The 22,192-nt window shown below is 34.7% G+C and overlaps 1 protein-coding gene across 1 annotated transcript in view; it reads right to left on the minus strand.

Moving 5' to 3' along the window:
• Nucleotides 1-4,788: 4,788 nt before the first annotated feature.
• Nucleotides 4,789-22,192, minus strand: part of LOC129952276 (uncharacterized) — a 54,774-nt gene continuing 37,370 nt past the window's right edge. The window contains exons 5-12 of the mRNA XM_056064789.1: nt 14,624-14,734; nt 14,285-14,418; nt 10,868-10,967; nt 10,707-10,787; nt 10,134-10,597; nt 9,746-9,994; nt 6,281-9,673; nt 4,789-5,102 (exon numbers count right to left, since the gene is read on the minus strand). Coding sequence (XP_055920764.1) covers nt 5,040-5,102; nt 6,281-9,673; nt 9,746-9,994; nt 10,134-10,597; nt 10,707-10,787; nt 10,868-10,967; nt 14,285-14,418; nt 14,624-14,734 — 4,595 coding nt within the window. The 3' untranslated portion in view covers nt 4,789-5,039. The remainder of the gene's footprint in view (nt 5,103-6,280; nt 9,674-9,745; nt 9,995-10,133; nt 10,598-10,706; nt 10,788-10,867; nt 10,968-14,284; nt 14,419-14,623; nt 14,735-22,192) is intronic.

The raw sequence follows: 22,192 nt of genomic DNA on the forward strand, positions 1-22,192 counted from the left end.
TTAAATACAAAGAATGAAGCTCACTGCAAATGAAGTCCCTTATGTTGTCTGAACATGCCCAATGTACTTCAGTACAGAGTTAGTCAATTCGGAACTGTCATGTTAATGACGAATGCAAATATATAAAATATGTAAGAAACATTTGTGTTTTAAGCACATTTAAATACTGAACCATAAATTTAATTTTGAATTTTTAAGGTTAGCCAATCGGAATGACTTGAATACAAAGTCACTAGCTTATTAATTACTCTCAAGTTTATTTTAATTTTGGGAATCGAGCATTTAAGGTTAGAGTAGATCATTTGTTGCATTTAATCTCAGATAAATAGGGTACCCGGATACCTTTTTGGTAATGTTTTATGTGTCAGAACACAACTGAGTTATCAAGAAATTAATGCAAAGGCTTACCTAATTTTTTTTTCTATTACAGGGATAGATGCTGACATTGAAAAAAAACAAGCTGTATGTAAGTTTATTTAATTTTTTATTTGGAATATGACATCATTCAAATGCCCACCTCGGCTATTTACGGTGGCACGGAACCGAGTGGTCCAATTTTAAAAGACTCTTCTGCATAGATCTGGCTGAATTTAAGCGATGGTCTGTCTTATGTTCCCCTTAAAGACATTGGTCGATTGTGGTTCATTTAAACAGACCTGCGACTTGCAAAACTCGCCAAGTTGAAATCTGCAAAAGGCCGAGTTCTTGTGCACGGCGAGGAATAGACTGCCTTGGGTTTTGATGTACACTTTCACGGACGGAGGAGATGTTCTCGGCCGATCTTGCATGCGGGTACTGGCTGATTGTTTACCGGTCATCCCATTAAAAGTTGAAGAGTCGACTGTGAAGGGCCACCACGTCTACCGTAAAATGGGCGCAATGCGCGCAACGTTTGCGTTAACGAACACTCATTTCTATAATAAAATTTTATCATTTGAACGTCCTGTTCATTAGTGTAACTTGATGGTTAAGCATAAACAATTAAATAAAAAACAAACAAATTGACAGATGATACAAAAAAAAGGCCGCCCCGGGGTATCAAAATCTACCCGTGCCAATTGAAAACCCCTTTATGAACAGGCGATTTAACAGGTTGAGTTTGAAGAATCCTGAAAATTAATTTCAAATATGTATGTATGTTTTTGTTTTAATCCGGTGAGTTATTGAAATTATAGATTAAAAATTTTATTTTGCAATAAATTTTGACCTTAAAATCTTAATATTTGCCTCTTTTTTATGAACAGCCAACAGTTATGTTTTACTTTTTGACAGCTATCTCAATTAAGGTATCCAACTTGTTTAATAGGAGGCCAGTTATAGCAATCCTTAAAATCGATCCGTAAAAATTTTTAACTGGATATTTGACGGTTTTTCCCTCTAATTAGGAATGAAAATTATATGATCGATCGGAGATCCCACACAAATTGTTTGATTTGAGAAGAAAAATTGTAATTGCGCATTGATTTTTCTCTAAAACTGTATTAATTTTCCTGAACAGTTGGTACTTTAACGTCCAAAAGTGAAACGAATCGTCCAACTGATTTGTCTTTTAATTTCACACAATTCCAATGACAAATTTTTGTCAGTAAAAGTTTTTCGGTGGATTTCAATCAGGAAATTTTGTTCAATAACAGACATTTTTAATGATAGCTATAAATGACCTGCCAAAAAATTCCAATGTTTGTTTCCAATAGCGACCAAGAGATTGAACGCAGCTATCGAAATTAAAACTGACAGGGGTGAATACAAAGAAAATTAAAAGTTTTTATTAGATTAATTGTGTTTCGAAAAAATGACAGTGATATATAACGGACCCCTGAGACTACATTTAAAAAAAAAAATATCCTTAAAGTCTGGTTCCTTTCTTTTATATACTTCCTTCTAAAACTAGTTTCTTCACCTTTCGGAATTTGCCTAACTTGCACTGCCTTTTTAACCAGAATTTAAATTTATTTGCAAAAGGCCATGTATGACCTTGCTTTTAAACATTTTCGTGTACTTAGAAGCCAAATAAAGCTATCATTGGTCTTTATCATTGAAACCAATAAATTTAATATTTTTTTGGTAGGTCGTTTATAGCGATCTTTAAAAATATCTGCCACTGAAATCCACCGAAAAATGTTTACTGACAGAAATCTGTCATTGGAATTGTGTAAAATTGGAACACAAATACATACATACATAAGTATTTATAACTTTTTAAAAAAAAAAACTCTTTTCCGATTCTACTTTCAAATCGTACCACGTATGAAAGTAGAATCGAATGCCAGTTATACCAACTTATTTTCAAAAAATGTTCTACTTTCAAACGAGTATCGAGTTGTTTGACAGTTTTAAAAACAAAATAATAAAAAACAATAATAAAACATCAAATTTTTGGACAAAAATAATTATTACAAAAATGGACACCGTTGGAATTTGGTTCAATTTGCAAGGAAATGAAGAACGGTACGAGCAAATTAAACGCAGAAGAATAAGTGATAATTCCAAAATAATGAAGCTAAGTGAGATAAGGTTTGCAGATATAGGGTCCGCCATCGAATGTTTTTTTTTTTCAAGTGCTTATTTCGTGAATGGTTACACTTAGCTCATGTCTGATTTCACAGTTAATTAGATTTATCTTTCCGCTGAACGAATATGGTTCATCAACTTTTCAGATGGAACTCATTTTTATCTTTGCGGGTATATAAACAAGCAAAATTGTCTCATTTGGTTCACAGAAAACCCGTACGCATACATTGAATAACCGATACATCCAAAACAAGTCACTGTTTGGTGCGGATTCTGGTCCAGAGGCATAATTAGACCAATTTTCTTCGAAAATAAGCAAGAAGTGTCCGCTTAAGTCAATAGCGATCGTTATCGGGCCATGTGGAACGAATTTTTGTTCACAGACGGATGAGGAAAATATTGGCAAAATTTGGTATCCAGGACGGCGGCGCTAGGTGCCACCCGGCGAAGCTACACCCGATGTTTTTATAGCATTTAAAAAAAAAAGTTATTTAACGGACCGTTTAAATATACGGTAGAATATTTGAACGCATTCCTAATAAAAAATATATACTTTTGTTTTAGTTTTGTTTAGAACTATCGTCTAAAGACTAAACTAAAGACGGGTTTATGTTCTTACTTAAGACCATATTATCCGTCATGACTTCTCGCAGAAGACAAAATGCTATTCCAATTATCATGAAGTTATTAGCAGCATTGAAGTTTTTGGCAATAAGAAGTTACCAAAACCACAACGGTGATGATAATAACGCTGGACGTGCACAGCAAACCATGTCAAAAATACTTGCCGAAGTTTTGACTTCAATCGAAAGTGTCATGTGCCTGCTGATGATGAATTTTGAAATGAATGAGCAAGAGAAACGAAAGTCCAAAAGCAATTTTTGGCAAAAATCACGAATTCCCGGTGTAAATAATAAAACACAAAAACTTGAATGAAAAACTTTCAAATTCAAATTGCATATTAATAATTTATAACATTTTAGTTACAATTTGACAAAAAAAACTCCGCTCGCAAACACATTTGATGTAGAGTGATTATTTTCGATTTTGCCCTGTTTTGAATTCTACTTTCGAGTTACGTAGTTCTTCGTTTATTCGAAAGTTTATATGAATATAGTTGGCACTACTAGAACTATTCGATTCTCGTTTGTTCGAAAGTAGTCAAATAGATACATAGTAGCAATTTTTCGAATTCGAGCAATTTCATTGTAGAATCAAGTTACATACTCGTAGTAGGGCCCCTGATTTTAAATTTCAAACAAAAATCTCTCTTTTTGCAATCCCCTTCTTATTTAGAAGACTGAAACAATCTATCAAGTATGGTTTTCTAGTCTGTAACATTGTTTCGTTACAAGATTTTTGGAGTAGTTGATTTGTGTGTGTTTATTCTTTACTCGAAATGCTTTTGGAGTTTGATTAACTACTCCAAATAATATAGGGTTAAGTGTTTTTATTTTGAAAGGGCTGTCATTTGTGCAGCTGCCACTTTTAAAGCTGTCTTTTTTTGACATTTGACAATTGAACTAGAAAAGAACTTACAATGGAGGGGATATTACTACCCTCAATATGTAAAGACACGGTCAGCACTAGAAAATCAAGAGAGGGGTTAAAAGGCTGGGAAAGACAGAATGTGGTTAGCCATTCCATATTCGCGAAGTACGGCTAATGAACGAATCTCTGTACTTGAATGTACGATAGTAGTTGGGCTCGAGGGTATATTGAAGAGCATTCCTAGAAGCAAGAGAATTACGGTTGAACTATTTAAGGTGAGGAATGTAGCTGATTCGAAACTTTTTGATAATGTTCGAGCGACGTAAATGATCATACGATGGTATTATCACCAATCAATTTAAATGCTCTACGTTCAATACAGTCCAGGTTCACTTTTCAAACACTTTTGATTCAAGACCTTTTTGTATATATCCGAAGAAATTGTTCTTCCCAAAATACAAACAAATTAAAACAAATTTGTGTTATTTTTTTATCTATAAAAACGTATTTAAATTTTATTAAATAAAATTATTCTTAAATTCTAACTTATAAACACTCTCATATAAATATAAATTTTTAAATAAATAGTAAATAATTACATATATATATTTGTATTTTTTAAATTTTACTAATATTCATTTCTATTGCACCAATGATTAAGTTTCTGTTGGATTTATTAATTGCACCATAGTTTTTGTTTTTCTTATATTATAATTCATCTTAAAACACCACTTGTACAATAATATTTAATTCTTAGAATAATAATGCTATTATTTTTGTACATTATTAAATTAATTAATATATTAATGTTATTAATATTAATTATTTTCTAATTTCTTTACAAAATTAAAAATATAGTCATTATTTGGATGTTTTAGCTGAATTTGAGCTAAAATTAATTATTTTTAATAAAATATTATACAAAAAAATATAAACTAAACAATATTACTTAACTGTTATTGCACCAATGGGCAGTGTAGGTTAAAGGCTTGATTTATGATCGTAGCACATCTTCTTACCCATTTTTGGCTTAAAAACTAAGATTGCACTTCCGGCCGAGACAACGGAAAAATATCACATTTTCGTTTTAGTTTTAAAATCTAAAATATTAATATTTTTTAAATCTATAGTATTTTTAATCTACATATAAGTACATAAATACAATTTAACATTAAAATTATAATTACACCAAATGATTTGGACGGATTTTGTTTACATAATTGTAATTAATTGCACACTTAAAATTTTACATCATTTAATTTAGGTAAAGTTTTATAAGTCTTACAAAATAAAAGCTATTTACAATTTCGATTTTATGTACAAATTAAAAATATTTATGGTTAGATTTGAATTTGATTATTTATAAAATCCTGATAGAACTGTTAAAGAACGTATTTTCTTTCAAATTTTCAAATTAATTACAAAGGACTGCTTGAGGGCTTAGACTCCTAAATTGATATTCCAAAACCATTTTGATTTTATTGACATCAAAATAAATTTTCTGAAAACTTTAAACTCGAAACCATTTTCTATCAATTTTCCGTAAAACTAGTTTTGAAGAAACTCAACAAAAAATTAACACTGTAAAGACTACATTCCAGCGCTGCCGAAAAAGGGACGTACTATTGAGGATATATAGTATTAAATGTTACAACAGCGAACATTTCGAACCACAATAAAAAAAATTGTGAAGAAACGCACGCAAAATTTCAAAAAGCAATAAACCAAATCAAGAAAAAGGAAAATTAAGTTTTTAATGACAATTTGAAAGAAAAAAATTTGACATTTCTTACATAGTCCAAATGTCAAAAAATCATTCCAAATCAATCCGTAATTCATTAATTGGATTCTGTACCTGGAGAGAAACTAATAGGAGAAATATGAGAGTACATGGGTGTCGAATAAGTATAATAATACTATCGTCCTATAACTGTAAGACAGTTGTCAAAAGCCTTCACGCTCAGAAAATTGAGAATGTATTAAAATTCTGGGATAAACTGTTTCTTTTTTTGAATCTGAGAATCTTCAAAGTTTAATTTTAAATTTCTTAATTTTGTACAAAAAAACTGGCCTTAGTATTTCGAAACTTCTGTTTTATAAAAACTTATTGAGCCAACAAATTCATTTTTGTTATCGTCTACATTCTTTCACAGTCCTTACCAACCACTATTATGAAGATATCGTTAACTGTCTTTCTAATAGACAATCTTAACGATACTTTTAAAGTTAAACATAATAATAGCATTCTTTAAGCTTTTCTAATGTTTTTATACAATACCGAGTGTGTTTCCACACTCTCCGCTCCTGATTCACATGCATCATCCGCATACGGTTCACCTTCTTCTTCCGTTTCGGTTTGTGAAATGTAAGACGCTCGACTTTGCGAACGATCTTCATCGTCTGACGAATAAACACTTATCGGTACCATTTTCCTTGAAGATCTTCGACCAATGCTGCGCGTCAGAGTCCGATCTGAGTCATCACCGTCGTCTTTCTCGCGGTCATCATTGTTGTCCGATGATCTAACCCTCTCAAGGGTTGGATTATTGTCTGAAATTCCGGCATTTCCATCACTGCTGTGCGTGTCAGAGTTATCTTCAATTGTATCCACCCGTATCACTCTATCTCGCCCGCTTAACATCTTGAAGTTGTATCTATCGTAGAATCGTCGGTTGTAAACATCGCTGGAATCAGCACTCATATAGCCACTGTCCAAGTCGGTCAGTTTGTGGCCATATCGTTGTTCATAGTAGTTAGAATAGCTTTGTGGGGCTGAAGAGCTACTCTTGACACTGCCAACCTTTGTGTGATCGTCGATCAGCGATGAAATGCCATCGTCTTTGTCAGTAGATTCCAAGAAAGCAGCAGTTTTGTCAATCTGCGAGAGACTACTGGTGGGGCTGAATTTTGATGCTGCCATGCTGACGAACTTCTTCCAGGCGTTCTTCAGGTCCTTCGTCTTTTTGGCACGATCCTTTAGACCCATGGCAATCTGCATTCCATTAGAGATCGGTGGCACTTCACAGCGATAGACTGTTTGGACATTTGTTCCATTCCGTTGTGGATAGGCAATGCCAACTGGAACTCCAGCATTTCTGTACATCTCTTTGGTGCGATCTGACAAGCGACTGGAGAGTGAACTGATCGAGAGGATCTCAACCTTATTCGGGTCGTCGGGAGACTTTGCACCTTCTGTTCGATGATCACTTTCTTCTTCGACATCTTCCGATTCACCAATGTGAGATTTCTTGCGATTCAAGTATTTGTTCAGACTATAATCCGTTCGAACACCGTTCAACTTGGACTCATACATGGCACTGTACTCCTGCTCCTGATTCAGTTTACTCTTCTGCTTCTTTTTCGTATTTTGGCTCATAGTAGTTGCATTCGTTGGTTTCTTCCTCTCGGACGATTTATAGTCCTCTACTTCCGAATTATTTGCCTGGGTATCCGAAACACCAGTAACTTCCGTAGACTCACTATGATTGCTCGTCGATTCTTGTTCATCATCTTGATTGTCATCGTTGTCGTCGTCGTTATTGTTGTTGTTGTTGCAGTTGTTGTTGTTGTTGTTATTTTTGTCGTGGAAACTGGCATCTCCATTAACATACTTTGGTGGAGGTAGTGGCTTTTTTATATTTGTTCCACTGAAATTATTGGTGTTCCAACCCTTGGGGTTTTTTGACTGATTCTCTTCGTAGGAGTCTGTTTGTTGTTCGTTGTTGTTTGTACCATCAGGAATAATGTCTGGTGGCATGGCACATTTATCTTCAAGAGGGATCACTCGTTGCCTGCGGCAGTGCTTGGCTTCGAGTGTCAAAATCCGACCCTGATCGGTGAAACTAATGTTTGTGAGCTTGGGCCGGTTGTTATTTGAACCGATCACCTTGGATTGGTAGATCTCTCGAAGGCTTCCAAAAGACGGTCGAGCCTCTAGTGTGCTCTTTCTGGGAACCTCTTCTGGAGTTGGAGTTTTGGGAGTCTCAGTGAGAATTTTAGGGGTTTCCGCACTTACTCGGAAGGAATTACTCGATCGGAGGATGTAGTTGTTTGTTCGATGCTCGCTAGATTCGATATCTGTCAGAGTTGTCATATTCTCTAGGGAGGAATAGCTTACCTTTCCATCGAGGGAGTTCACAAAGTTCCGTGATTTATTCAGATGCTCTGACCAAGCATTTACATCGCAAAAACTGTGCTTCTTCATCTTGCGGTCCAGCGTATCCGGTTCGAATTGATCGCTGTCTGTTGATAGTTCCAGATCACTTTGCGGTTCGTGTTCCACTTCGATTGTCATGCTCCCTCTAAATGGTGTATCATACTTTATCCGGGCAGCGATTTCCTTCTGTGTCGGGGGTAAAATTGGCTTCGCAACCTTCTTCTTTATGTTGGAGTCACCATCCTTCCGGAATCCATCGATCTTGTCGTAGATCGTGTGTCTGATCTCTACTTCTTCTTCCAACGGCAGGGCTGTACTCAGGCTTGGACTGAGTTGTGAGCTGACATCGGACGATGGCGACGAAGAAGAATTCGATGACTTTCGCTTTGTGTCCAGTCTCTCAAGACTGTCAGTTTCGTAGTCAACTATTAGGTATTGAGGTGATCTTCTTCGATACACTGGTGAGTCAGGTTGACATTGCCTCAGGGACTTTTTGCTCAACGTACTGTAATCAGGAGTTGGAACAGAGGGCACAGTACTTTGAGTAGAGTTGTAGATATCCTTGATCTTCTTCTCCATTGTACTGTCATAGTCAGGTGTTGGAATGTCCAGATTATATCCGTTCGTCTTCGAGAAGCTTCCCCTGGAATAGTCCTTGGCTAAGGCCTCATAGACCATGTCCGGCATCCTCTTCATATTCCGCAGCATCTCATAGTGCTTCCGATCACTCGGTGGTGCATACTGATCAGTGACTTTGGTAGGTGTCTTCGATCGGTTTGGAGAGTTCCGACTTTTCTGGGATGGTGGTGGGGAGTCTTGAAGACTGAACTTGGGATTGTTGTAGATTTCACCACCGGTTTCAGCAAAGGCATAGATATTGTCATTATTCTTCTTTGTGATTGTGATCGTGGCCGAGGGTGTTGTTGGAGTTGGTGGTGGTGAGGTTGAATTTATGCTGATCGCGACAGTGTTGACATTTGGCTTGAGGGAGTGAGAAATGATCTTTGGTGTTCCATTAGCCGAAACAGGAGGAGGCGGAGGTCTTTGCTTAGGAGCACTAAGCACCTTTGGTGGACTTGTTTTGCGATTCTTCGGACGATCACCAGGAGTTGGACGCTCGTTAGGAGTCGGACGATCACCAGGACTTGATCGATCAGCGGGACTCGATCGATCACCGGGACTCGAACGACCAACAGGACTCGGTCGCTTTGTGTCCTCGTTGTCACTATGTGGGACCGTTTCGAGCCATTTTTCAATACTGTTTCGCTTGTCCCCACAGTTTTTCACGTGACCACTGCAGCGATTTGTGGCACATCCCTGACATTCCGTCGACGATCCATACGTTCCACTATAGTGAACGTGCGAGGAGCCGGTTTGTGAAGGTGTCCTAAGCGGGAACTCCTCGGGGATCATAATCAGTGAGGGTTGATACCGTTTGGTAGCCATTTTGTACTTAGCAATGGCTATGACTTCCCGGATTTTTGTCAAAAACTCTATGGCAGCTGGGGGTGGCGACTGCAAATGAAAAACAAGGCTAAACAAATTGTATCTTTTTATTTAAATCAATCTTAAAGCCCACTCTATTACCTGAAGTAAATGTGGTTCGAAATACGCCGGATTGAAGTAGAGCTTCTTTCGTATTGTTCCATTAACGATTGCCTTCATATTTTCCATCTTTTCATCGTTCATCATGTCCTCGGTAATGGATACATTTTCCTCAGGAAGACATTCGTTTTCCTGCGTTGGCGATGCTGATGGATCTATTCCAGAATCAACCGTATCGTTGCCATTACTACCACCTGCTCCATTATTATGGACATGTACGGATGCTTGCATCTGTGTCCAGAAAATAAAAAAAAAACCAAAGACCACTTGTTTCAAATCAATGTCCATTGCAAAAGGAGCAGAGGGAGACGACTTCTTGTCGTCCCCCTACATCCAGATTCACAAACTGTGTTGTATACGAAAGACTAACCTGCTTGATCTTATCATGAACATCCTCACATTCAGAATTCGAATTGGAAATGTCACTCGTGAAACCCGAATGATGATCGCTGAGATTGGGAAAATGTTGCAATAGTGGGTTATTCTTCACAATACCCATTTCCTCCTTGATATGTCCACCATTCAAGCGGTGCTCCGGACTTAAACTAGCTGCAGAATATACACTGCCATTACGATGAAATGGAGCACCAAAAGTTACTTGATCATTCTTCGGGTAATTGATCTCGTTGGCGAGATCGTTCAAACTGCTGCGTAACTCTTGGGCTTGAGTTTTGCGCTTTTTCATGTGCAAGTATAAAAATACAGACGACACGTAAATCAGTCCCAGAAGTAGACTGCATACACCAATGACAATGTACTCTTTAGTGCTCATGCCATCTGATGTTGAGGCGAGGGTTGATGTAGCTTCCGATTGAAATAGTACCTCAGAGACGTCTTTAAAAGAAAAAGATATACAAAGGTTGTTTCAGTGATGTACATATGCATAAATATAGATGATTGAGAGTTCATGGAGGAGATCTTATATGTAAATTTATTGACTTACTATGGGAATATTTAACTGGACTTCCATTGACACGAAATGCAACACATGGCGAGAAGACATTCTTCGGAGGGTTTCCTAGGTCTGTGGATGGAAATAGGGAAGTGTTAGTTGCATTCGATGTTACATTAAGTGTGCATTTGAATTTGGACAGATATATTTACCTTTTGTACCATTTTTCGAGATCGTCATGTCTCTGCACATTATGTGGACTACAATTAGTCGACCTTGCATTTTTTGGCGGAGATCGGATTCACCAAGCCACTGTAAATAAGAAAATGGTTTAAAATATTGTAATAATAAATATGTGATATTTAGATATGATTTTTAGGGTATAATTTGATGGAGTTAGTTTTTTACAAAGCTGGAGGTACAAATTCATTAATCCATGATGGAATATCTTTAATATATAGAGTTAATCAAAGCTTGGAAAATATTCATACAATTGGAACCCTAAGACTATAGTTTAATTCCATCTAAAAATGAAGACTAAACATTATTGGACACTGTGGCGCGTACGCACTTTTTTACTTGATTTAATTTGAAACATGACTTTCATTCAATTCTTGCTCTTTCAGATTTTTAAGCTTAAAATTGATTTTAATAACATAATATCGCTATCGATACAAAGTATGAATATTTCAGTCCCAAATAATGTCTCATTTTCATTGTGGACGAGCCAGGTACTGATCAAAACCCTCATGAACCCACAACCCCGACTCGATTGATTTGGGCCACTTTATCCTCCCAGCATTATTCTGTTGCCTGTCGATTACATAAAAATGGGCTCAAAGGTCCACACAGTGTCTAATAATCAAATTAATAGAATAGTGTCGAAACAAAAACGTGACCAAAAGAAAGAAAACTTTTCCAATAAGAGGATTCATTTTAAAAAACCTTCTATTTTGGCAGCTGTCACTCTTAAAACTTTCATCTTTTTACATTTGACATGTAAAACTATGATTTAAAAAAATCACTCATACACGCTTAAAAAAAACATTGATATTATTAAAAAAATTTAATTCATAAAAATGATATCACACCGTATTTTGCATAAAAGCCTTGGTCCTCAGGCCTTTAAAATTCAGATAATGCAACAAATCAAGACAGTTGATCGCCAGCAACTCCACCGTTGCATTTTTGCTGATAAACAATTAAAATGCACCAAAACGATCCGGATATAAGACAAAAAATTAAATTTAGTGATAAAGCCCAGAAGCTTCATTAATTGTTAAATTCGGGGACTCGGAAATTCAGTAGTGATTATTGAAACGTTTTTCCATTCCCAACGTCTCACTGTTTGATATCACTTATTCAAAAATTAGGCTCGTGTAACTGTTGCGGTGAATATTATGTTATTATTTTATATTTCTCGAAGAGAGATTAAAATTTTCAACACAGGTCATGTGATAGAGGTATTACTCAAGGCTTTTTTCCTTGTGGCCTAGAGAAAGATAATGTCTATTCTAATGCTCAATATTTGATGATATATCTTAAAGGTGGAATTCTCGAAGTTATTGAGGACATACTGCCGCAAATTGTTCATTGATAGGATATGGAGGTGCGACCCGTGCCATGAGGCTGATTTCGTTCTCAATGGTCAATGGAGTATTTTCCTTATTACAATGATATGAACGTCTAATGGTTTTCCTTATAACCATTCAGGTTTTGTATAAAATTGTAATATTCGGCTTGGTTCATCTTGCTGACTCCTTTCCTTTTGATAAGAGCATTCTTGGACTTCTAATTCTCTTACGCGGTGCACGTTTTGGGAAGCTTGTTCTGCAGCTTCCATCGTCAGAGCGAAAGCCAATGTTTCTGGTACCAATCGCTCGATATCTGCCTGAAGCAGCTGCAGAGCTTCATCCCTTTCTGTGTCCTTTTGTTAAGCTGAACTAAAAAGACTTCTGTCATGTGGCTATACCCAAACCGCTGTTCGATTGCATCTACCAGAACTGTGAAGTCAAAACTCTTCTCTGCTGGAATGGTTTGTAGCACTTCAGTAGCAGGTCTATTTAAAGCAAGCGTAAGAGCAATATATTTTTCGTGATCGTCCCAGCCGTTTTTAACGCTGCTACTTCAAACTGCGTTTACCAAAACTGTGAAGTCACCACTCTTCTCTTTCATCTTTTGCACTTTTTCTGGTTTATTTGTAATGGTTGTGATGTATTCGTCCATTTTCTCGAAACAGACAATTTGTTTTTCGACGCGCTCGTCGAAAGTATTGATTTTTCCTCCGAAGACCGCAAACCTGCCTTCTAAAATGTTTCTCTGTTCGTCGAACAGCTCTAAAATATTCTGCTGTTCTTGCTCTTGGTCGCTTCTTTGGGCTTCTTGTTGTTTCAGGACATCATTTGTTTGATAACATTCTGCTGTTCTTGCTTTTGGCCACGTCTTTGGGTGTCTAGTTGTTTGAGAACATTCTTTTTATTCTCTTCAATTTTGGCTAAAAGAATTGACACCATGTTAGATAAGGCAGCATTTGTATTTACCTCTTCGACTTTTGGTTTTCTAATTCGAAAGCCAACGTATGTGGGTCTTTATTTTGCTGCTCCAGATATTCCTGCAGCCGTTAACGTTTTCTTTTTTTACTCCTGTCCCACTTAAGCCACGTTTACTTAGTTCGCCTTTTAGCTCAGGGATAGTTAAGTCTTTCAAAACTTTACTGATTTTTCTATTTTTAACTTTACTACTTCACACAAAATAGTTCAATGACTGCTCACTGTTTTTATTCTCAATAAGTTTTAATCCCTCATTCTAAATGTTCTAAACAAGGGTTTACTGCTACAAATAAAACGGTTGCTACGCACTTATTCTACTATAAAACGATATTAGAGTAAAAGAGATTAAGAGTGTAAACACATTACAATATAAAATCAAAACCTCTTACTGGAAAGCCCTATATATACAAAATTATCATTATAGGGGAAACACACTTGTTTTTTTAAGAAGTATTAGTGAATAACTTTATAAAACATCAACATTAACCTATTTTGTATTTCAATTTCATTTAAAAATGACGATAAAATAAAATGGTACACTGTGGCGTATACTTAATTTTGTATTTTATTGAATTTTAAACACACATTTTCTACCATTTGTGTTATTGTACACTTCTAAAGTTTATATATCTCATTATAAACATAAAAGTTTCATAATTTCTGTGGAGCCATACTTATATACAACTTTTGAAGCTCTGTAAACTAAATTATCTAGGACTTTTCACTCCCACGCTCTCTCCAATATTCAATAAAAAAACAACAATTTAATTGTTAGTAATAAAATTTAAGACCACAGTTTTTTTCAAAAGGTGATGATGCTTTCTAACAACTAAAAATATGAAATGTGACTGCTCATTTAATAGCATCATGCCAATCAATTTTATTCATTATTTCTAAATTGCGTCTTTAGCATCCTCGTTCCTGATTTGTTGTTCCAAAATCCCATAACTATGCGAGTAAATCCTCATCATATGTTCATAATACTCGTAGTTCCATCAAACTTTCACTCCATCATCAACAACTGTCCGCCATCACCATCAACATCAAGAAAAACTAATAACCATAGCTATGCTGACTTACCTGTAAAAAAGTTCTTCCTTCATCACGAAACATCCGAAATGGATAGTCTGTGTCAATAGGATTCCTCAAATCAGCCCAACCAGTCTTTGTCAAGTATTGTGCTCCAGTCACTGCACAAACTGGTGTTCGTATATCTACACAAAAATAATATTCAAACAAAAAACATTAAATCAAAGTAGTACAAGTACGAGGAGACATAAAAATGTATGTCCATTAAGTTGGTATATAAATTATTAGGAGGAAATAATATTTTTCTAAATATTTACTCAACGAAAATATTCTCATTGAATTTGAAAAGAAAACAAATATCAAAATATAACCAATTGAAGTGAAACTTACCTGAAAAACTGATTTCTCTACTTGGATAAATGATTTGGCCTCGCAATGGTAAAAATACAAATGGAATTTTCTCCGAAGATGAACCACTGACAAAAGGCGACAAGGTGCATTCTGTAAATATACAATAATAACAATAAAACAAAATATTACAGAAGAAATTTACAAACTTAAAAACAAAAACACGTCAAATTCAAAAAAAAAAAACAGAAAAACAAATCAACTGAAACATTAATAGAAAAATGTTGTTCAAAAATAATGTTTAATATCATAATAATACAAACGAGACGAACATGAAAAACAGGTGAATATTTATGATTATTGTCGTGCGAATGTAATCTTTTGATTATAACAATGCGATTTAAGTGATATACAAACAACAGTGCAGTAGAGGGTGTGCCATAAATGAATTAGAAAAAGAGTTTCTTACTAACCACAAACTATGCAAATTTTACAAATACTGTTTTAAAAAATCCTAAAACAGGTTAATTTTTGTATAAGAAATAGGACGTTAGGTAAAGTGTCAAATAAAGGGCGGTTTAATTTTGAGGGTCGATGTTGATTTTGAATACAAAACACAAATAATTTAGGGCATCACTGTCATTTATTTTGGCTGTAATAATTTTGGTATATTCCAACTATGTACGGACCAAATGGTCGCCGCAACCTCGGCGGCACACCTCCATCAAATACATAGTCCAAATGTACACTAACACTGATGCATTATTGAGATCCTATGCCCTTAATGTGCTCTTGAATTGATGAATTGCTACTGGCTTATCGAGACCTTAAAGATCTAGTTAGCTGTGTGGCAAGTGGCATCGGCATTTTGAAACCTCAAATCGTTGACATCCATATTCTCAAATTCTGTCCACACAAAGTTCGTAACCATCTCTCGATACCGAACACCTTTCACAGTAACTGCCTGACCGTCCTGATTTTGGAAAAAATGCAGCCCAATGTGCCACCAGCTCTTAAACCACACCAAACAGTCACTCTGTTGGATTACCAATCTTTCAAATGCGCCAATTTTGCTTATTGACGAATCCACTGCGGTGAAAATGTGCTGAAGATGATTTTAATGTTGCCATTTCTTGACATCATTCTGACCATTGATGATGTGACGCTTGAAATGGTCAAGAAGCTTTAGTTCTTGAGTCAATTCCACCTTGTAAGCGTGTAAATGCAAGTCTTTATGCACAATGTTAAACAATGGAGAGCTTGAGTGGTGCATTTGTCAGGCGCAGAGTTGAATTGAAGTGGACGGCTCTTAAACCACACTATCGCGAACAGCAGCAATATTTTCTGCAGTACGAGCGTCCACTGGTGTTTTCACGTCGACTACAAACCCGATTTACTTTCATTTTTACACGATCTTTCCAATTGTACAAACATTAGGACGATTTAATTTAAATATCAACTCCCATTTTCTTAAAAATAGCCTGAATAATTATGACGTGTTGCTTGTTTATGTATCTTTCTATTTTTCAAATGGGAATAGTCTGAAATTTGGAAACTCAAATAAAATGCAGAACAAAACTTGTCGTTTAAGGATAGTTCACAGTCAACATCGGCCCTGAAAATTTAACCAATTTTTGAAGATGAAAATGAACTTTAAAACTTCAAAAAGAAATTTTAAACAAGATAAACACCCGAAATGTTTATTATCAATTGATAAAAGTTGAATGAGTTCCACGCGAAAGAATTAATAGTTGATGATTATCAAATTTTGTTCTTATAATATCTAATTTGTTTTAATAATTTACCAATTTTCATTAACGCTTATAAATTATCTTGGTATTTATAACTATTGGATCATTTTCAATTGTTGAAACTCATATCAATCGAAACTCATATCAATCGCCTTGTTAAATGATAAACTTTGATTTTTATCAACTGTCAATTGATACCTGACACTCCCAATAGGGTTAAATACTTCTTGTCAAAAAATAATTTTAACTTTATAGCTTTAAGAAAATTTACTCAAGAATGACAGTTAAAAACGAGGAATCAAAACTGTTCAATTATTTAGATTAAAGTTTATGATCTAGATACTTCCAGGTTGATTTTTAAATTGATCTCAGTTCAAGTTGTCATCCTCAATGAGGAGACGTCAAAATGAATTTAACTGTAGTGAGACCAATTTATGGATTTGAGGATTACAAAGCGATAAGTTTGATTTGGAAAAAAACAAAAAATATTTTTGGACTTCGAGGTTATAAATTAAGGTATGGTGACAAGAATTCAGGAAGATTTTTGAATGGAGTAGTTAGTTAATGGCCTGATTTCGCTTAAAAGAAAAATCAAGACGTAATTTGCTTGGTAAGAAAAAAAATATGAAGAAATTTGACGTTCAAGAAAGGCGACGTTTGACGTTTCATTTTATCTGCCATTTGATTTTGGGGAAGTGAGATAACCATTTATTTTCTCCAAATATCTGAAAGAGAAAAAAATGATGAAACAACAAAATGTGTCGCCTTTATGGCTGAAACACAAACACGCTTCAGCTTCGGCTTCGTCTGAGTTACGGTGGGCCTGCTTCGAGGTTACTTTGAATTACATTTCTAGTATGACATTTCTAAAATGACACTTCTGTCCTTAGCAGCTGGTATTGAATTTATCGCGGAAGTATCTTACACAGCCTATCGTGGGTATGTTTAACTCCTGGAGCAAGAAGAAGCGCAGATTGAGAGACGTTGGTGGTTCCGGGAGCTCAATCTACGGAGTTCTTCAATCTATGAGAATTTTATTTAATCTCATTTTCTGTTCTACAAAAATAAAACATTTTCAAGAAAAAATTGTATAGTTATTCTATGTATATTTCAATAACTTACATTTTAACTTTTCCTAATAAACAATTGCTATCCCTCCAAATGCAAATGTATTTTGTTTGTTGACTTTTCTTTATAGCTATTGAGCTGTCCGAGCAAATGCTCAGCAAATTTGAAATAGAGCTTCCGTTTGGAGTCACATTACGTTCTTTTCCTTACAATTGTCAAACAAAACGAGAGGTCAAAGCTTCATTGTGATGCATGCATTGAATTCTGAAGCGTGTTTGTGTTTCAGCCATAAAGGAGGTCAATTTGAAAATCGCCAAATCTTTCTACAAAGCCATAGCAGTACGATGAATTGAAATTTAACAACATCAAAGCCCTAAAACACCCTATATCCAATGAAGAATGCTTTTAAATTCCTTTTGATCATAAATGATAAACCGCATAGCCGTCAAAACAACAAGGCATAATAAAAACATGCAAGCATAAATATTTTTAAGCGAAAGTTAAAAGTTTTTATGATTTCTTTGTGACGACAAAAAAAAAAATTCATTATGACGTTAGAAGTCCTTGGGAAATACAAACAAAAAAATGAAGAAGACGAAGAAGTTAAAAATAATTTACAAACAATACCTCATCTTTTTTAAAGCCGGTCGGCCGGGCGGTGGTGTGGTGATATAATATTTTATGGTTTAATTGATTCAAAGATATCAGAAATTCACAGGGAAATAAAGAGTGTCATCATCGTCATGGGCTTAGACATTTTGTAACTTTGCCTTTTTTGATGGTTGGTTAGAGAGTCTTCTCTACTGACTTATAAGTAAAAGAGTATTTTGTTAAACAATTGCATTTTGGTGTTATTTTTATAGTCTGTAATTATAGTTTTTTGTTGAGAGTGTCTTGGCTTTTGTTGGAAAGAGATAGTACTCGTAAAAAAAAACTTTATGTGACACAGGCAAAGATTGAATATAAGGCCTATAGCATGAATAGAATCATCTTTTACAAGCTAGATGAAACAGGTTATTTCTTTAAAGTAAAATAGCTCTCTCCTTAAGGTTCAAATATTATAGCTTTAGTTTTTATTTGCATTCGGTTTATTTTGAAGACTTTAGCTTATATCTTAAAAGTCTCAATAAATTATTTTGTAGTATTAAAACATTTAATGGCCTTTGACAATTATGTTCTGCCTGTAAGCTCTTAATAGCCAAAGAAGTATTAATTACTCTTTCTTGGGGTCAGAGAAACTTGATATGATATCATCGGTAACCAGTAGCAGCTTCGATAGACAGATATGGTATTAACTCACTCTATTCTTAGGCATTAAATATTACATGCTATGCAATTTTTATTATATACCATGGCCCACCCATAAGCTTAGCATCCATACACTTGTATTTTTTTTTTTCAAATTAATTGATTTTTTTTACGTATGTTACATGGTTGTGAGCTTATTAAATGCAGGCTTTAAAATTTTATGTTTCACGTTTTTCTAATCCTTGTTTCATATTATAGACGAACACGAAATGTGGTCATCTTATCATAAAATCTATGTTATTTTTCTGATCTTTTATGTCATAAAAAAGGATTTGTAACATTGTTGCAGCAAAAAAGGATAAATAACAGCTTCCCGTAGAGGGAATCTATCTTATATCGCTCAGCGTAATTACTTATGCTATAAAATTGAAAATTAGTATGGAATAAATATGGCACCATTAATAGCTAATTGAGATGCATGATACTTAAATGTTTCTTTTTAACGATACTATACAAACTAAACCAAGAACTAATTAAAGACCAGTTTTTTTGTTATTGTATTTTTTGTGTGCGTTTGTTTAAAGAAATATGAAAGGTTGATGAGATTCAAACTAAAGACCATCAAATTTTACGCTAAACCACCGTCAAAGAAGCTTAAAAGTTCATTAATCTACTACCAAAACGTAAATGAACTTCGGACAAGGACCAACATGGTTTACAAAAACATTAACAATACTCACGATACCATAATATTGACGGAAACATGGTTAACAACTCTATCTCGGACTTTTTGACTCCTCTTATCAAGTCTTAAGACGTGATCGTAATAACTTAGACGATTCAAACACCGTTGGTGGTGGAATTCTTGTCGCTATCAACAATACTTTCACTGATTGAAGATCAACAGACATCGAAATACTATGCTTGAAAATTGAAATGGCAACAGGACATTTATTTATTGTATCAGCATATATACCTCCAATCTCCAAAAACGAGGTTTATGCAAAACTAAACAACTGTATAGAAAGTATTTACAACCTTTTGGAGCCTAAAGACGAAGTTGTTGGTGATTTTAATTTAACCAATCTCAATTGGATTCAAATTGACGACGATAATTTCTACGTTCCAATAAACGCTTCATCTTCAAATGAGCTTTTATTAACAGATGGTATGTCTTCATGTGGTCTAAATCAACTCAACGGTGTGAAGAACCGTTTTGGAAAAACACTCGATCTGGCATTTTTCTCCAAATCCATATGCTCTGAAGCAGCTGTGTTTTGTTCTGCTGTCAAAATTGTGGACGAAGATCGCCATCATCCTGCATTAGATATAGCACTTAATTTAAGCATCGCTTCACCTCATATGCTATCTAATAACAACAAACTTGAATTCAACTTTAGTAGATGTAATTTTAAAAACCTTTTTAACTTATTATGTACGATCGATTGGGATCACTTATTTTGTAACTTAAATATTGACGATATGTGAAACATTTTTTATTTAACTCTTTTTGACTGTTTCTGCAAAACGATTCTATTTAAAAAGACTCCAAATAACTTGAGTATTCCACCATAGTTTGATTCTCACGTTAAAAACTTAAAAAACAAATGGAACAAAGATTGGATAACGTATAATCAAACGGGAACTGATGATGATTATAGGGCGTTCATTATAATAAAACAACTTTTCACTGACTACTCTTAACATCCTATATGATGACTACATTCGGAAATTTGAATTAAACCGTCAAAATAATCCTGACAGTTTTTGGAAATTCATTAATCATAAGAAGAAAGCATGTGGGTACCCTATCTTAATTACTGATACCACATCAAATAGTAATGATCCAAGAATAATTGCGAACATGTTTGCAAACTACTTCAAAGATGCTTTTATATATTATTATACTATTAGTTTTATTAGCACATCTTCCACTATTATAAATTTCCCCTACTTAAATTCTATCAATTTCGTTATAAGTGAAGATACTGTCCTTAATAGTATCCTAAAACTTGAGGAATGTTTTAGTCCTGGTCCCGACGGTGTACCATCATCCATTTTAAATAAATGTGCTGCGTATGTAGCACACCCGTTGTATGTTATTTTCAACACGTCTTTAAGTAACTCGCTGTTTCCTTTTATCTGGAAGAGCTCCTTCATAATACCAGTAAACATAAAAGGACCTAAAACCAAAATAATGAACTACCGACCTATTGCTAAACTATATGTGATACCTAAACTGTTTGATTCAGTCGTATGTAGCGTCCTTTCTTTTCACTGTAGTTCAATTATCTGTGATAACCATTACGATTTTTTTGAAAAGCGTTCAATTGTAACTTACCTGTTTCACTTTACGTCCTTTTGTTTAGATGTTTTTGAAAAACGTAAACAAGTAGATTGTATCTTTATTGATTTCAGCAAGGCCTTTGATAAATTGTGTCATAAGACATTACTTTTAAAACTATCAAAGCAAAGTTTTAAGGCCTGTTTCATTAACTGTATCTCCTCATATTTGCAACATAGACGTTATAGTGTTAAATTTCGTAATGGGTGTTCAAGTTCATTTGTTGTGAATTCTGGTGTCCCCCAGGGTAGTCACCTTGGTCCTATTAAGTGACTTGGTTCGCGCATACAATATTCTTTTGTCCTAATATATGCTGATGACATTAAAATTTTGTCGTCTCTTGCAAGAAGACTTAATATTATTCAGGGAATGGTGCAGTAATAATAGTCTTGTTTTAAATGTTGACAAATATAAAACCATAAGTTTTTAGATCTTAGATATATATTAAGAAATGTTAACGTTAGTATTTAACGAATTGTAAATAAATGAATAAAATATATTTAATATGTTCACAAGACAATAATTTAAGCTTGCAGACTCTCAATAACAAATTTGTTTGATTTTTTCCAATAACTTTAATATTTTAAAGCCCTATATAATATTCAACATAGCTACCGTTGATATTAAAACTTTTCCAACTAACTTAAACATCTTTACCTAGATAAGTTTATAACCATCATTAGCCGCGTATAGTTCAATTGATTTAACCATCCAAGAACTCTTTAATAGGAAAAAACCAGAATGAGCGGCAATATCGTCTAAAGAACCATAAACTGTTATAGAATCTAGAAAAGACATGAGCGTTGTCGTCAGCACGCTCATCATCTTCATCAGCATCATTGTCGTCATCATCGGTAGCGCCTGTGTTGGGCCACAGGAGTGTAAAACAAGCCGGTAGAGTGCCCATAACTATGCCCATAAAATATTCACACCTGATGATGTCTATGAAGGAAAAGTCACAAAAAAAAGACATTGAAACATAAAAAACAGGCTCTAATGCCCTCATGGTGTTTTGTACTCTATGAAAGGTAGAAATAACCATCGCACAGTGCAATATGCTTTTATATGAAGTGAATCCACATGAGAATTCCAATGGTCTTAGTTTTTTTATGACTATGAATAGTTTTTCTTACGCAGGAAATATGTCACTTAAGATAATTTTCTCATTAAATTAAGATGAAGAAAATTACTTGTATCATC

This window comes from Eupeodes corollae, chromosome 3 (assembly GCF_945859685.1).
Source record: "Eupeodes corollae chromosome 3, idEupCoro1.1, whole genome shotgun sequence".
In the NCBI taxonomy this organism is placed as follows: Eukaryota; Metazoa; Arthropoda; class Insecta; order Diptera; family Syrphidae; genus Eupeodes; species Eupeodes corollae.